This window comes from Microcaecilia unicolor, chromosome 3 (genome assembly GCF_901765095.1).
Source record: "Microcaecilia unicolor chromosome 3, aMicUni1.1, whole genome shotgun sequence".
In the NCBI taxonomy this organism is placed as follows: domain Eukaryota; kingdom Metazoa; phylum Chordata; class Amphibia; order Gymnophiona; family Siphonopidae; genus Microcaecilia; species Microcaecilia unicolor.
In genome coordinates this window covers 20,890,746-20,908,849 of record NC_044033.1, presented here as the reverse complement: position 1 = coordinate 20,908,849, position 18,104 = coordinate 20,890,746, and the positions used below count along the sequence as shown (strand labels likewise).

At 43.7% G+C, this 18,104-nt stretch overlaps 1 protein-coding gene across 1 annotated transcript in view; it reads right to left on the bottom strand.

Moving 5' to 3' along the window:
• Positions 1-18,104, bottom strand: part of UBR2 (ubiquitin protein ligase E3 component n-recognin 2) — a 282,054-nt gene that overhangs the window by 183,046 nt on the left and 80,904 nt on the right. Inside the window, 3 exon segments of the mRNA XM_030195781.1 lie at positions 4,107-4,227; positions 12,478-12,540; positions 16,371-16,509. Coding sequence (XP_030051641.1) covers positions 4,107-4,227; positions 12,478-12,540; positions 16,371-16,509 — 323 coding nt within the window.

Here is an 18,104-nt window from a genome sequence, read left to right as displayed (position 1 = left end):
ATGTGACACCTTATTTTCCATTTTTTTTTCCTTTTTATTTAGTAACCTTTAAAGTGTGCAAATACAACTACCACATTACTTCATCCTAAATTAAAAATAAAATTCTCTTCTCTACCTTTGTTGTCTGGCCATTTAATTTTTCTAATTGTGTTGGTCCCAGTGTCATTTTTCATTCTCCTGTCTAATCCACCTCCTCCACTACATCCAGCTCCGACACTGATTTGTTCCTTTCAGCATTGTTTCAGTTTTTTTTTTCTGCCTATCTACTCAGATTTCATTAATTCTTATTATCCAGTCTTCATTCTTCCTCTTTTTACTTTGTCCACCTACATGTTTCCTTCCTTCATCCCGGTCCCCCAATCCCCTTCCTCTTATTCCCCAGGTTTTCATGAACTCTTTCTTCTCCCCCTCCCCACCAACGAGGTTCCCACACCCTGACATTCAAGCTCTCTCCTCCTCCCCGCCCTGCCATCCAGCATTTTTTTCTCTCTCTCCCCCTACCATCCAGTATTGCCCATGTCTGCCTCTGCCCTGGCATGCAGGATTCCCCTGGCACCCCTCCACACCATCCTTATTGCAAAGTCCCCCTCCTATGCATTACTGCCCTTTTCTCTCTCCCTTCCCATCCATTATGCCCCACCTCTTTCTCTCTCTCTCCCACCATCTAGCACTGCTCCATCTCTCTCTCTCTCTCTCCCTCCTCTCTGATGCAGTATTGCACCCATCTCTCTTTCCACCACTCCAATATTTTCTCTCTCTCCCCCTCCCAGTTCAGCATATTATTATTTATTACATTTGTACCTCGCACTTTCCCCACAGATAGCAGGTTCAATGCGACTTAAGCAGTAAATAGAATTACAAAGTCTTGAAGGAGAATATTACAAGTTGTAGTATACATAGTAATAGTGGGGTTTTGAGGATATGTAAATTGAACATGGAGAGGTAAACAAAGATAGGATGAGCAGAAGGAAAAGAGATTGGAAGTAGGAAGGATGGAGAGGAAAAGATTAAGGGATGGGTATAAGGAGATTGGGAGACATGGTCTAAGATATAATAATCATCAGGACAGGGATCATGTGTGGGCTTAAAAAGTTAAATTGGGTCATTAGGGTAAACTTTCTTGAAGAGATGGGTCTTCAACATTTTTCTGAAGGGTAGATGGTCGTTGATTGTTCGGATGGATCTTGGCAGAGCGTTCCAAAGCTGGCTGCCCAAAAAGGAGAAACTGGATGCATAGGTCTTGTATTTAATACCTTTGCAGTTGGGAAGGTATAAATTGAGGTAAGTACGAGAAGACGATAATCCGTTCCTGGTTGGGAGGTCGATGAGGTTATTCATGTAGTTAGGAGATTCTCCATATATGATCTTATGAATCAGAGTGTGGACTTTAAAATTTATTCTCTCTCTGATGGGGAGCCAATGAAGCTTCTCTCAAAGAGGTGTTGCGCTATCAAATCTTGACTTGCCAAAGATAAGTCTAGCTGCTGTGTTTTGGGTAGTCTGAAGTTTCTTCAGGATTAGGGTGGGTCTTATATCCTAAGAAAACACTGTTGCAGTAATCTGCGTGTGTGAGTACTGTGAATTGTACTAGGTTCCGGAAGGTGTCCAGGGGAAGATATGATTTCACTCGTTTCAGAATCCACATCATGTTAAACATTTTTTTTGTGTGATGGATTTAGCATGGTTTTCGAATGATAGATAACCATCTATCAATCGTTACTCCAAGTATTTTTAGGTTGTCAGATATGGAGAGTTTAACATCTGGGGTGCTGAGAGTAGTCGGGAGAAGTGGAGAGTATTGAGATGAAAGGACTAGACACTGTGTTTTCCCTTTGTTTAATTTCATCTTGAAAGCGTCAGCCCAAGAGGTTGCCATGCCTGTATTTATTTTATCGGAGATTTCTGATTGATTGGATTTAAAGGGGATAAATATGGTGACATCGTCGGCATAGATGAAGGGATTAAGGCTATGTTTGGCTAGTAACCTGGCTAGGGGAATCATCATGAGGTTGAAGAGTATCGGGGAAAGCGGAGATCCCTGTGATACCCTGCATTCAGAAGACCATGAGGATGATATGTTTGCAGTCCCTTTGACTTGCTAAGATCTTGTGGTAATAAAGCTTTTTATCCAGTTTATGATATTGCCACCAATCCCAAGTTTGTCCAGAAGTTTAGTTAGGATAGTATGATCAACTATGTCAAAAGCGCTGGATAAGTCAAATTGAAGGAGAAGGATATGGTTTCCAATTGCTATTTCTTCTTTGAATTTGGATATTAAGGTAAGAAGGACCATTTCACTGCTATGGGCTGAACGGAAGCCCGACTGCGATTCGTGCAGGATGGAGAATTTCTGAATATATTCGTTGAGTTGCGAGGTCACTCTGTTTTCCATCAGTTTTGTTATTAGAGGGATGGAGGCAATTGGACGGTAGTTGGTAATACCGTTTGCAGGTTTCTTTGGGTTTTTTGGTATAGGTGTTAGTAATATATTTCCATATCTGGTGGGGAAGGAGCCTTGTGGAGTAGGAAGTTTAAGTGGGTGGTGAGGTCTGAAATAAAACATGTTGGTGCGCCTTTCAGAAGATAGTTGGGACGGGGTCAAGTTGACAATAAGACCTGGAGAGTTTAGAGATGGTTTTAGTGACTTCTTCAGTGGTAAGGAGGGTAAAATTAGTCCAATATTGGTCTGCCATGTACTTCATCAAATCCAGGGTCCAGTTCGTCGAAAAAGGTGTTGAAACTGTCTTGAGAAATCGATTTGCGAAGCAAGTCAACAATAAAAATGGGTTTTAATTCTCTCTCCCCTCTCTCGCCTAGTATTGCTCTGTGTCTCTCTCTTTCCCATACCACTCAGTATTTACCCATTTTTCTCTCTTGCCCCAGTCCATCTTTGTCTCTCTCCCATCCCAATCCAGTATTGCCTGCCCTTATCTATCTCTCTCCAGTTCAACATTCCCTCCCTCATCCAGTATTGCTCCTGTGTTTTTCTTTACATCCCAACCAATACTGTCCCATTTCTCTTTCCTCCCCCATCCCACTTCCATTTCTCTCCCTCCAATCCAGTATTGCCCCTCTCTCGCTCTCTCTCTAATCCAGAATTCCCTACATCTCTCCTGTGTTACCTCTGTGTTTCTCTCTTGAAATCCATCCTCTATTTTCCCCATTTATCTCCCTCACCCTCCCCTCCATCTCCCCTACCCACCATCTTTCCTCCCTCCTGGTGCCTACTCCATCAGCTGCTGCAATAAAGTCGAGCGAGACAGCATCTCTGCATGCTGCTATTTCCCCTGGTGGCCCCGGCCACTTGGATATCAACTTCCTTTCTCTCAGAGAGGGTGGGGCGGCCAGGGTAAATAGCAGCACTCAGAGCTGCAGTCCTGCACATCTTTACTATAACTTTAGTATGGCAGCCCAGTGGATGAGGCACCTAGAGGGAGGAAAGATGCTGCATAGTGGTGGGTGTTTAGGGAAGAGAAAGGGGGCAATATCAGATGAGCAGATGGGCAAGCAAACAAAGAAGGCTGCAGATGCAGTGGGGTACCTATGGAAAGGAGTGACACCACCGGTTGAAACACGCTACTCTATGGAGAGCCCTAGGTCGAAATCTACATAGGCGGTTGGTGACTCAGCTGCACCATCTGTCGCCCCCCCCCCCATGCAATCTAAGTTTGTACTTGAGGCAATGGAGGGTTAAGTGACTTGCCCAAGATCACAAGCAGCAGCAGTGGGATTTGAACTAGCAACTTCTGGATGTCAAGACGTGTGCTCTAACCACTAGGCCACTCCTCCACACCAGACTATCAACTCCTGAACATGTATGGGTGCTCCACTATGTGTGTGTCTGTATATAACAAATATGCATATATCTAGTACATGTTATAGAAATGATTACTAATCATTCTAAGACAAGATTATGTCATGACCACTAAGTGTCACTACTTTTTACTTCTGTAATTGTTTATTGCCTATATTCGACTTTCTTCCTGTACACTGCCTTGGGTGAATTTCTACAAAAAGGTGATATTAAATTCTAATAAATAAAAAACAAATTGTCTAGCATTCAAAATATTATGACTTACAACAGAAAACATGACAAATTTGCGTACCTGAGTATCCAATGACATGACTAAGCCAAGTAAGTAGCTTCAATCCAAAGCTCTGGTGAGCAACAATTGATGAGTGCATAACCTGTACCTTCAGGGGTTTGGGCTGACGACTGGTACTTCTCTTAAAAAGAAACAAGGGAAAATGGTTTAACTAAAAGGATTCCCAAATGAGCTGCTGTTATAAAGATTTCAAATATTAGGGCCCCCGATGCTCAGAAGCAAATGAGGGCACTAAAGGGTATTAGCGATGGACTAGTGCCCGAATTTGCTCACAATAAATGCTTAGAGCCAGCGAGCACATGAAACAATGAGTTCACCAACTCTGAACGCTAACTGCATGCAAATACATGCTAAACAGAGTCATCACTATTCCTCCCCAATGCGCAGCAGGTAGCATGCCAAACCTTATGCCAGCTTGCAGCCGGCGTTAGGTTTGCTAGGACATGAATGGGGTGACCCTGTTTAGCATGCATTTGCATGCTTTGCAGGACCTCCAGGACCCCCACTCTCCCAAGCATATTAAGGGCCTGGAGGTCCGACCGCCAGACCCCCTCACCCCCCAAATGCATAAACACCCCCACACACACACCCCCACCAAAAATACATAAAAACCTGGTGGTCCAGTGGGGGCACTTACAAGGCCAGGTCAGATCTGACCTCCCACCGACCCAAGGACTAGCCTGGTGGTCTAGTGGTTGCACTCCCCCCCCCCCCCCAAAAACCTCCTCATAACCTTAAAGCAGAAGAAGGGACTAGCACTCCCTCTCCCCTCCTGTTAGCGCTGCCTCTAGGAGAATGAGATTTGCTACAAATAGTTGTGACCATTGGCCTTGCTTTCAGCATCCAGAGAGCAATTCATGGCCTCACTTTAAGAGGCTACACAAGGGCTTCAAAAAACTGAACTAATAAGAAAGGGATGCAGGACCCTAGCAACAGACATAAAATGACAGCAGGCGGCCACCCAAAGATGGCACAGAATGGAAAGAAGTGGCCAACACCTGCAGAGAGAGAGTCAAGATGAATGGCTGGCAGAAGTGGTGGTGTCCTCCTCCACCTTTGCAAGCATTCTTAAATAGACATCTGCTGTGGCCAGTTAGGAGACTAAAGACTCATCTTTTGAACTATGCGGGACTTGTTTCAGAACATAAATACTGCGGAAGTGACTGCTTAAGGGATAGCAGGAAAGAACGCTGAAGGCAACCGTCTAAAGGGGAAGCTGAAGATTGGAGTTGTCCAAAGAAACAGGTTGAGGTTCCAGTATGGACAAACCAGATGGAAAGGAGGCTGAAGACAGCCTACCCCTTTCAAAAAGCGTACAATATCCAGGTGCGCTGCCAACGAAGAATGTTGCAATCTACCCCAGAAACAAGCCAAACTGCCACCTGCACCCTCAGCGACCCCCAGCACTAAACCCTTCTCCAAACCCCACTGAAGAAAGGCTAAGATGTGACCCATCAAAGCAGAAAAGGGAAAAGAAATCACTCCGTCTGCACACAAACTCTCAAACATCCTCCAAACCCTAACGTACGCTGCTGAAGTAGAGCACTTCCTAGCCTGCAGAAACATCATAATCACAGGGTCTGCATAACCCTAGTGCCTCAAACACGTCCTTTCAATGGCCAAGCCGTTAAGACCAAAAGAGGAAGGGGGTCACCCATCCAGAAGCCAAATGAGAACCACATACCATGGGTGCCTTGGCTAGTCCAGAGCCCCCAAGATGATTTGGCTAGGATGAGACAAAATTCTCCAGCCAACATGACCCACCATCAACCAAGAAGTAAGACAAAGTAACCTATCGATCAGCCACAGCAAGTCCTTGCAAATCTGACTTCCTCCTGCGGCTGACAAAGTTGCCATCAGGTTGAGAAATGGGAGACCTCCGTAACTCACAATGAGCTGGAAAGCCTCCTTGGACAACTCCCACTCCCTTTAGGTCCAAAGATTTCCTGCTGAGAAAGTCCGTTTGCACATTCAAAGATCGCACAATGTGTGCTGTCAACAGGCAAAGCAGATGTCTTTCTGGCCAATGCATCAAAAGTGCAGCCTCTGCTACCAACTGTGAGTGCCTCCCTGAGTGGTGACATATGCATTGTCATGCCATTGTCAGAAAGGGGATGATTTCAGAAATGAACAAACACCTCCAGGGCATAGAGAATCCTCTGAGTTCTAGGAGATTGATAAGCTAAGATACCTCTGACTGAGACCATGCGCCCTGAGCCAGATGACCAAGGTAGTGAGTTCACCCACCTGGACAGGCTGACATCTGCTGTCACTATCTCCTAGCAAAGGACCGGGGACACTCCTGGGCAGGTTCCTCTCCTACAACCACCACCGCATGCTTTGGTGGGCTACTGGCATCCAGGGGAATCATAGCGTGTAGTCCTTGGAGACCGGAGACTAATGGCTGAAGAGGGCGCATGTGAGTTCTTGCCTACGGCACCACTTCCATCACCACCCCAACACCTGGGCATAGTCCAAAGTCTGAGGCCTGCCCTGAAGCAGAAGAACCTGCACCTGATGGATCAGTTTCCCCTTCTGCACTGGATGAGGAAGATCTTCTCCCGCCTCGTGCCAAAGAGAATCCCCAAGTACTCCAACAACTGAGAGGGAACCACTCTACTTTTCTCAAAATTGATCACCCGGCTCAAAATCATTGGCTTCCTCTTTCATTCCATCTACAGTTTAGAATTCTTACATTGGCTCACAAGGTTCTTTATACTGGTATTCCGCTCTACCTTTCCACACTCATTACCCCTTAACTTCAATCTTGCCTGTTGCGCTCATCTGCTGCTTCCTGTCTTTCCCTTCCCCCAGTTTTCTGCTCCCGCCTTGAGTCTACCAATCACGCGTCTTTCTTCTACATAGTTCCTTCATTTTGGAATGCCCTTCCCCTCAACTTATGTTCTGAACAGTCTTACCCTCAGTTTAGGTTATTATTTAAGACAACTTTTCCGAATTTCTCAGCCAGTCTTGGAATTGCTATTTTTTTTCTCTCTTTTTCCTTTTAGTAAATGGAGCTCTTTTCCTTTTCTGTTTTTAAATTGTACACCACTTTGATATGTTTGAAGGGTGGTATATCAAGTCAAAATAAACTAAACTATGAAGCTATATAATTGCTTCCTTTCCCTCTGAGATCCTCTACACTTGTTTGTGTTTTTTTGCATTAAAAGATAAGAACTATCTCCACCACTTCTACTAGGAGGTTGTTTCACACATCAAGCCTCTTTGTAAAGAAATGTTTCCTTAGATTATTCTTGAATCCATCTTCTTCCACCTTTATCCTATGACCTCTTGAGCCAGAGCTTCCTTACTGTTGAGAGCCTATCTCATAAGTACATAAGTAGTGCCATACTGGGAAAGACCAAAGGTCCATCTAGCCCAGCATCCTGTCACCGACAGTGGCCAATCCAGGTCAAGGGCACCTGGCACGCTCCCCAAACGTAAAAACATTCCAGACAAGTTATACCTAAAAATGAGGAATTTTTCCAGTCCATTTAATAGCGGTCTATGGACTTGTCCTTTAGGAATCTATCTAACCCCTTTTTAAACTCCGTCAAGCTAACCGCCCGTACCACGTTCTCCGGCAATGAATTCCAGAGTCTAATTACACGTTGGGTGAAGAAAAATTTTCTCCGATTCGTTTTAAATTTACCACACTGTAGCTTCAACTCATGCCCTCTAGTCCTAGTATTTTTGGATAGCGTGAACAGTCGCTTCACATCCACCCGATCCATTCCACTCATTATTTTATACACTTCTATCATATCTCCCCTCAGCCGTCTCTTCTCCAAGCTGAAAAGCCCTAGCCTTCTCAGCCTCTCTTCATAGGAAAGTCGTCCCATCCCCACTATCATTTTCGTCGCCCTTCGCTGTACCTTTTCCAATTCTACTATATCTTTTTTGAGATACGGAGACCAGTACTGAACACAATACTCCAGGTGCGGTCGCACCATGGAGCGATACAACGGCATTATAACATCCGCACACCTGGACTCCATACCCTTCTTAATAACACCCAACATTCTATTCGCTTTCCTAGCCGCAGCAGCACACTGAGCAGAAGGTTTCAGCGTATCATCGACGACGACACCCAGATCCCTTTCTTGATCCGTAACTCCTAACGCGGAACCTTGCAAGACGTAGCTATAATTCGGGTTCCTCTTACCCACATGCATCACTTTGCACTTGTCAACATTGAACTTCATCTGCCACTTGCACGCCCATTCTCCCAGTCTCGCAAGGTCCTCCTGTAATCGTTCACATTCCTCCTGCGACTTGACGACCCTGAATAATTTTGTGTCATCGGCGAATTTAATTACCTCACTAGTTATTCCCATCTCTAGGTCATTTATAAATACATTAAAAAGCAACGGACCCAGCACAGACCCCTGCGGGACCCCACTAACTACCCTCCTCCACTGAGAATACTGGCCACGCAATCCTACTCTCTGCTTCCTATCTTTCAACCAGTTCTTAATCCATAATAATACCCTACCTCCGATTCCATGACTCTGCAATTTCTTCAGGAGTCTTTCGTGCGGCACTTTGTCAAACGCCTTCTGAAAATCCAGATATACAATATCAACCGGCTCCCCATTGTCCACATGTTTGCTTACCCCCTCAAAAAAATGCATTAGATTGGTGAGGCAAGACTTCCCTTCACTAAATCCGTGCTGACTTTGTCTCATCAGTCCATGTTTTTGTATATGCTCTGCAATTTTATTCTTAATAATAGCCTCCACCATCTTGCCCGGCACCGACGTCAGACTCACCGGTCTATAATTTCCCGGATCTCCTCTGGAACCTTTCTTAAAAATCGGAGTAACATTGGCTACCCTCCAGTCTTCCGGTATTACACTCGATTTTAGGGACAGATTGCATATTTCTAACAGTAGCTCCGCAAGTTCATTTTTTAGTTCTATTAATACTCTGTGCATTTACACCAACAGATATATTTAAATGTCTGTCGTATCTTTCATCTTTCTTCCAAGTAGACATATTGAGATCCTGAAGTCTGTCCCCATATATTTTATGATGATTTCTGTCCATTTTAGTAGCTGCCCTGCAGACTAACTCCATCTTTTTAAAATCATCTTCGCTTCCTGCTGGCCATTCATCTCCCTATGAACCCTTTTATTTCCTTTCCTAAGTAAAAGATTCATAGCCCTTAAAATATCTGCTTTCAATTTTGTTCACTGCTTCCATGCTTCCTTTTTTCCCCCAGATGTTCCTTTCTTGCTAACGTCTCCTTGAGGTATTCCATCATCTCAAGAAAAGTTGGATTTCTTTTGAATGAACCAACTCCACCCATGTACTAATATCAAACCACAGCATCTCGTGATCACCAGATGAAAGGTGATCACACATTATAACATCAGGAAAACCACATCCAATATAACCACCTTCCCATGTGAATTCTGTTAGCTGTTGCCATAACAGTTCTCTCTCTAGAGAATATAAATATCACTGGTACAGACCCACAGTTACATTTCAAAAAACATATATAAAATTTTATATTATAAAGTGAGACATGCTCAGTTCATACTAGTGCAGTCACCACAATATGGGACTAACTGGACAAGATCCGTCATAGCACAGTTCATGTTCTAATGTACTCATCCAGAGTGCTATTGGACATAAACAAGGTTCACCATCAAGCGCAATTCAACAAGTTTTGCAAAAAATATATAACAGTACTTGATGGCAATCCACATGCAATAAACGTCCTCAGTGATGACCCACAGAAAACATGGTTCAATGTTCAGATGGCTTCATGAAATCCCAATACCCAGTGAATGTAACACAAATCCATCCTTCAGTCATGCATGTTTATGAGCTAACTTCTTGACTTTGAGTTACTAGGTGGTAATATTGTATGGAATATTAATCGGAAGATTTGGTGTTTTATTTGATTATGTAATTCACTAGCATTGCAGCACAGTAGAGAGGCAATGATCTGCAAGAATTTGTAGCAGGAAACAACCAGAAGTAGACCAGCAAATCGTAGAAAAGTGCAATTTATTTAAAACAAAAGCACCTAATGTGGGCACATTTCGCCTCAACAGGCTGCGTCAGGGGTTGGAGCTAAAAGAGATTTTTAACGAAAGTTTTCCCCTAAAGCCTATTTCAATCCTTAACAGATGCACTTGTCACACAGAACAGCACTTCCCATTGCTTCGGGGCTTTCTGCACAGTTTCATGGCACTGTTCTTCCTCCTGGGCTGCCTGATTTGTCAGGAGGGCTGGGGGGCATGTTGTCCCCTGAGTTCATGTAGGCATACTTGCTGAGGCAGAGTCAAGCAGGGGCACCTAAAGCTCCCTCCAGCTCAATGCCCTCCACTACCAAAAAGTCCCATTTGGATCCCTCCACTGTAGTTGAGATGGATTCTCCTCCTTCACCTATCTTAGATGAGGGTTCGATTCTTTCAGAGGAAACTTTAGTTAGAGAGCCTTTGGAGGACATGGAGCTTCCTCCTGAGGAGGGGGATGACCCCAAGGTGCTGAGGCTGTTTCTCAAGGAAGAGCTGAGCATGGTGATCTCAGAGGCATTGGCAGTGCTTTCTATCAAGCATTCGTCAGCTTCTGCCTTGGGAGGGCAGGTGCCTTCTAATATGAAGGATCTTAGGGGCCCCTCTTTTTCCATGCATCCAGATATACAGGAGTTGATTTCAGTAGAATAGATGACTCTGTACATGGGGTTGAAAGTGGGGTGAGCCACAACATGCTTGTACCTCTTGTTGCCCAAGAAAAAAAGAAAAGCTCCAGCTACCCTGTGTGGACTTGCTGGTGAATGGTCACAAAGAAGACCACCCTTCTGGTGGAAGGGGGTATTGCTCTAAAGGATCTACAAGACAGGAAGACTGAGCATGCTCTGAAGCAATTCTTTGAGGTGGCCTCTGGGTCTCCAGGTGACCATCTGCAGTTCCTTTGTAGAACAAGCATACTTAAAGTGGTGTAGTTGGTGGTTCAGGAGATGAGCCAATATGTCCAATTGGAGGCTGGATTGGCTTACTTAGAGGATGCGATCTATGACATGGCCTTTGCTCGGTGTATGTCCTTGGTAGTTGTGGCTCGGAGGCAACTGTGGTTGTGGAATTGAACTACAGATGCAGCCTCCAAGTCTTAGCTGGAGAAACTCGCTTTCAGGGGCAGGTGCCTCTTTGGGGAGGACCTAAGTAACCTGGTCAACGAGCTGGGAGAGTCTAAACCACAACAGCTGCCTAAGGACAAAGTGAGAAGTTCTGTTTGCGCGACAGAGATCCTCCCAATTTAGATTTCAGAAAAGCAGATGCATAGATCAGACTGCCAGCAGTTTGGGCAGAGGTTGTGGTTTTGGGACAGGCAGTCTTTGTTTGGACAGGAAGTCTGCTTCCTAGTCGGGGAGGTCTGCAGGGGGCCTCCCGTATTACCCAGTGAGGGCGGGGCAGACCCACACCTCCCCACTGCTGGTAGGAGGTCAGCTTCAAGGCTTCATGGAGGAGTGGGCCTCCATCATGTCAGATCAGTGGGTACTGGATATTCTCAGAGAAGACTACAAACTAGAGTTCTCCTGCCTGGTTGCACCACTCTTCTTGGAGCCTCCCTGTCAAATCGGTGACAGAGCACTGGCAGTTCAGGCAACCGTAGATTTCTTGCTCCACGGACAATTTTCCAAGGTTATGGTGATGGTTATGGCCTACCTGCGATGTCAGGGGATACAAGTTCATCTGTACCTTGACAGTTGGCTCTCTCAGGCCTTGTTCTTTGCCGACTGAGTCTGCAACAGCTACAGTGAAAGAGGACGCCAATGATGTTGGGCCAGAAGGGGGGAGAGATATGGTCAGATCTATGAGCATGGGTCAGAAGTCATACGACAGTATTCTGAACAGTTTTGAGGCAAGTAAAAAGCACTTTCGGTAAACCTGCAAAAACAATGTTACAATAATATAAACAAGAGGAAACAAGACCGCACAGCAATGAAGCAAAGAAGGTGTCAAAGTAGGATCGAAGGGAATGAATACAGCGTAGTGAATAAAAACGTAACTTGACCGTTGCAGAAATATGGAGTGAAAAGTAAGTTAGGAGTCAAAAATAACATCAAGATACTTAAAACAAGGGACTAAATGCACGGGAGTGTTCTGAAGGGAAGGTGCAACAGAGGGGGTAGACTAGATAGGCCATATGGTTATTTTCTCTGTTTAAAAGGTACAAAGTAAAATAAAAGCAGAGTAAACTAAGGAGAGGGGGTTGATTTATTGGCACAGCACTGGGGTTGCAAAATTGCACCTGCACTTAATGCTTGTTCAACTAGAGCCACCATCAGCACATTTTTGGTGAATGTTTCAGGATTTTAACTATAAACTATCTAAGAAAAAAAGATGCAAACACTTACCACTATTACAGATTTGGCTTGCTCACAATATTGAAAATCTCCATAGCGAACTGATCTACGCCCCTTCAAGAAAAAAAAAACACAACTATTAGAAAAGTCATAGATAAAGCTGCATACTAGTATGGTTGTCACAATATTAACAAAACATTCAGATACACCTACATACATATAAAAATGAACCAGGTTTTTAGATTCTATTTGCTTATTTTGCAATCCCAAATCAGACAGCAGCTTTCAAATACCAATGTGTACACCTCTGCCATACCACATGTGGTCAATATCATGTCACAACATTCAAACGCAGCAAAACAGATATCTACTGCTCGACTCTCAAGACGCACTGCCATGAACCTGCAACCTAAAGAAGAAGAAAGCTGTTCCCAAGCACATGGGTCTTGAGATCTGACCCATGTGTAGGAAAGGAAGAACATAATACCTATTAAAAGCTATCAAAGTTTCAAAAAGCACCACATGGGTCTTCTCTGGGAAGCTTCATGATGTTGAATCTGGAGCCGTCATGCTAATAATGCATTGTTGGATAAGATAGGCAGAGTTTAAACTACAGTTTGCATAGGCCTGCAAGAGATGGCTGTGTAGGATAAACATGTTTTTCTTCCTCTGAAGACTTCTTTCCAACTGTCCCCAATGGCGGGTGGAAAGCATGCAGACAGGGGAGATATTTTTGAAAATTAAATGGATATTATCAGGCCATTATCATTATTATTCATTTAATTAGGGGTCAGGTTAGAGAAGCAGCAAAGGTGGCATCAGGAACAAAACTATTTAGCACCAACATTCAGCTACTAAATGGATAAGTTACTCATTTAATTCTGGCCTACCAAATAGCAAACCTAAACCGACAGTGGCCAGTGGAACCAGTTCTAATACTTATACTCAGCACCTTAGAATCAAACATATAAATGGCAAGTGACCGACTCACCTGCAAATGCGCAGCAGAGTCGGAATGCTGAGAGTGTAGAAGTCCAAACCCCGCCTCCACCAGCAGTACAGCCCAATAGGGAGGAGGGCTTGGACATGGGCGTGGAAATCGGGAGAGAGCAGGGAGGGAAGGAGGGGGTAGGCCATAGGAAAAAAAAAACTAGCCCGTTGTTACGGGCTTAACAGCTAGTATATATAATATTAAGCCCTGGTGCTGGCACTTAATGTGATGACTTTACTTGCTCAATATCTGACTCTAATATTCTAAATTCTACTACTACTTATTTCTAAATTGCTACTAGACATACGCAGCGCTGTACACTTGAACATGAAGAGACAGTCCCTACTCGACAGAGCTTACAATCTAATTAGGACAGACAAACAGGACAAACAAGAGATAAGGAAATATTAAAGTGAGGATGATAAAATAAGGGTTCTGAACAAGTGAATAAGGGTTAGGAGTTAATAGCAGCATCAAAAAGGTGGGCTTTTAGCTTAGATTTGAAGACGGCCAGAGATGGAGCTTGACGTACCGGCTCAGGAAGTCTATTCCAGGCATATGGTGCAGCAAGATAAAAGGAACGGAGACTGGAGTTAGCAGTGGAGGAGAAGGGTGCAGATAAGAGAGATTTACCCAGTGAACGGAGTTCCCGGGCAGGAATATAGGGAGAAATGAGAGTGGAGAGGTACTGAGGAGCTGCAGAGTGAATGCACTTATAGGTCAATAAGAGGAGTTTGAACTGTATGCGGAAGCGGATAGGAAGCCAGTGAAGTGACTTGAGGAGAGGGCTAATATGAGCATAACGACACTGGCGGAATATTAGTCGTGCAGCAGAATTTTGAACAGATTGAAGAGGAGAGAGATGGCTAAGTGGGAGACCTGTGAGAAGCAAGTTGCAATAGTCCAAGCAAGAGGTGATAAGAGTGTGGATGAGGGTTCTGGTAGTGTGCTCAGAAAGGCAAGGGCAAATTTTGCTGATATTATAAAGAAAGAAACAACATTTTTTTGCAGTCTGTTGAATATGTGCAGAGAAGGAGAGGGAGGAGTCGAAGATGACCCCAAGGCTATGAGCTGATGAGACAGGAAGGATGAGAGTGTTATCCACAGAAACAGAGAATGGGGGAGGAGGAGAGGTTGGTTTAGATACCTGAGGTTGGTTTAAATACCTGAGAAGCCACAGAGCTTGTATAAGAAAATGATTTAAATTACACTTATCTAAAATAATGTAACTACACAAATTAAGCCAACCCACCTCCTAAAAGTTGCACCAAAATGTTACATTGAAGAATTGACTTGTTACCTCAATTATATGTTAAACGCAGGTTTTTTCCCGTCAGGCCATGGAAACATCCTTCTCACCCCAATCCCAAAGAATCCTAAGATCAAGCCAGATGTCATCTCCAACTATCGTCCAGTGGCTTCGATACCTCTAGTTATCAAACTGATGGAAAGTCTGGTCAATGTTCAGCTCAACGAGTTTTTGACTAATTTTGATATCCTCCACCATTCGCAATCAGGATTTCGAGTTCATTACAGCACGGAGACAGTCCTGGTCACTCTCTTATCTAACTTTAGACGAGAACTATCGGTTGGACGGAAGATTCTTCTACTACAATTTGACATGTCTAGTGCTTTTGATATGGTGGATCACGAACTCCTGCTCCATCTACTGGATTCTTTCGGTATAGGAGGGCCAGTTTTGCATTGGTTCAAGGGTTTCTTGACTTCAAGGTCCTATCAGGTCATGGTGAACTCCCACACTTCAGAACCGTGGAATGCTTCCTGTGGGGTCCCTCAGGGCTCTCCTCTTTCACCTACCCTGTTCAATATTATGATGATGCCGTTAGCCACAGCACTTGCAAACTTAAACCTCAACCCTTTCATCTATGCGGATGATATTACAGTTTACATCCCTTTTCAATCCTCAATATCAGAAGTTGCCAACCTCATAGATGCATGTTTCACCACTTTAGAACACTGGGCCAAGGTGTTCCGATTCAGGCTCAACAGGGAAAAAACTCACTGTCTCATCCTCTCGTCCACGTACGCTCATGTATCTGACACTATGCTTCCAGTTCTGGGCTCGGCCCTCCCGATTGCCAACAGCCTGAGACTTTTAGGAATACATCTGGACTCACATCTCCAGCTGGTTGATCATGTACATTTGGTCACAAAAAAAATGTTCCAGGCAATGTGGAGGCTTCGGCGCATCAGATACCTCCTTCCAAGAGACTTGTTTCGAACCCTTGTCCACTGGCTTGTCCTATCCCATCTGGACTATTGTAGTGGTATTTACGTGGGTTGTCAGGCCTCCTTATTGAAAATGCTCCAAACGGCTCAGAACACTGCGGCGAGGCTCATCCTTAGAGTAAGGCGTTTTGAACATGCCGAACCCCTGCGCTTTAAACTTCATTGGCTGCCTGTACACGAGCGAATTGCTTTTAAGATCTGTTCCCTGACGCATAAAATCATCTATGGGACTGCACCGGAATACATGCTCCCCTTGATTGACCTTCCGCCTAGAAATGCCAACCCTGCTGCTCGGTCCTATCTCTACCTCCATTTTCCGACCTGTAAGGGAGTAAAGTACAAGAAAATCTTTACCTCGTCCTTCCGTTACTGGAGTCCCAAACACTGGAATTTGTTACCTCATCACCTTAAAACTCAAGAAGACCATGGCCTTTTTAAGAAGTTGTTAAAGACATTCCTCTTTGCTAAGACTTACCCCTCATCTTACTATGTTGATTAATGTATCCTTTGTCCCCTTCCCTATCTAGTTCACTCTGTTAGATGCTTGCATAACCTTTAAGTTTGTACTTTTATTTAACTTACTGTAAGCCACATTGAGCCTGCACGAGTGGGAAAATGTGGGATATAAGCAACAAATAAATAAATAAATAAATAAATAAATAAACATTCAGAAAAGAGGCAGAAGATACCAGAGAATACTTACATCGCCATCTACAGTTGTTGCAAAACTAATAGCCTCTTTCTGGCTGCAGTTGACAGCTTTCTGAAGAGTGTAAATAACTTGCTCATACGTATGAACTTCATCATTAAAAAGCATGCAGTAGAAAGTATCACTCTTTTCCCTGTAAAAGAAGCAAAAGGAGTGCTATTTATAATGACTAGTCAGTGTAGTACACTACCTTTCAGCAATCAGACTTGTTTCATGAGCTAGTGCTAACACACACTCTGCTGCAGGTAGGGGGATGAGGGGAAACGGGATAATACCTACTTTACAGGCTTCTCCAAAGACCGGTTTTGTGGCTTAGTGATTACAGCACAGATCTATTACATCTTGAAAATGACTAGGTCATGGATAATGTAAGACAAAACAGCGAAGATGACTCAAAACGTGGACGACTCTCCAGATAAAAATAACTACTGAAGGATGAACAAGACTCGACACAGCTGTGTTTCGGTCTATAAGGCCTGCATCAGGAGTCTCTTGTGTTCAAAATAATACCTCCACCTCAATAAATACATCCACTTGTAGTGTTCATCTTCAATGAATTTGCTTTTTAATCATGAGATCAATCTTGAGGTTTCATTGCTGACAAAGTTTTATCTTATTTTGGCGCACAAGACACAGCGGCACTTATTCAATCAAATTCATTGAAGGCGAATACTACAAGTGGATGTATTTATTGAAGTGGATGTATTTTTTTGAACACAAGAGACTCCTGATGCAGGCCTTATAGGTCAAAACACAGCTATGTCGAGTCTTGTGTCGAGTCTTGTTCATCCACATGACTGTGGGCAAGTCACTTAACCCTCCATTGCCCCAGGTACAAAATAAGTACCTGTATATATGCAAACCGCTTTGAATGTAGTTGTAAAATACCACAGAAAGGAGGTATATCAAGTCCCATTTCCCTTTCCCTTTCAATAAACAGCTATTTTTATCTGGAGAGTCGTCCACATTTTGAGTCATCTTCGCTGTTTTGTTTTACGATATACACTTTTGCGAAGACTTGTTTCTTCTGTTTCACATAGGTCATGGATAATACAGAAAAGAATTAGTTGCACCTTACTGTACTTTAAAATAGGGAAAGTGACAATAATTTCACAGTGAATAATACAAGTGCAGTTACTCAAGGATCGGAGTTTCAGTTCCTGCTATTTAACATTCTTAGCAATGAGCTGGACTCAGAAAAAAGTGAATAGGTGAGGGCCCCAGGCATCTGTATTGGGACCGGTGCTAAAAAATACAAACAACAACAACAACAACAATAATAATAATAATTCAGAAGCTTTTATTACTTATTGAGAATAGCATTACACTCATTGAACTCTTTTCTCCCAGCCTTATAGAGAGTACCCCCAACCCCCTCCTATCTTACTCCTTAACCTGTACTACCCTGGAGCTCCCCCTGGAGGACTGTAACACTCATACCACAAGTTTAATCTTGCATCCTTTTCAGATTAAACCCTTGAAGGAGATGAAGTTAAGGTGCCTATATTGACACCTCAAGATGCATATGCTTTTTCAAAGGAAGCCCATGTCTCATCACATTGCACCATCCCTTTTCTCCAGTGAACTCAGATTTTCCATACTATGAAAGTTCCATATTTTTACAAGCCATTTAGTCAGCATAGGGGGGACTACCTGCTTCCATGCAAATGCTATTATTTAATTTGGCTGCATTTAGGCAGCATCTAGCTTTAACCTTTTGTGACATCT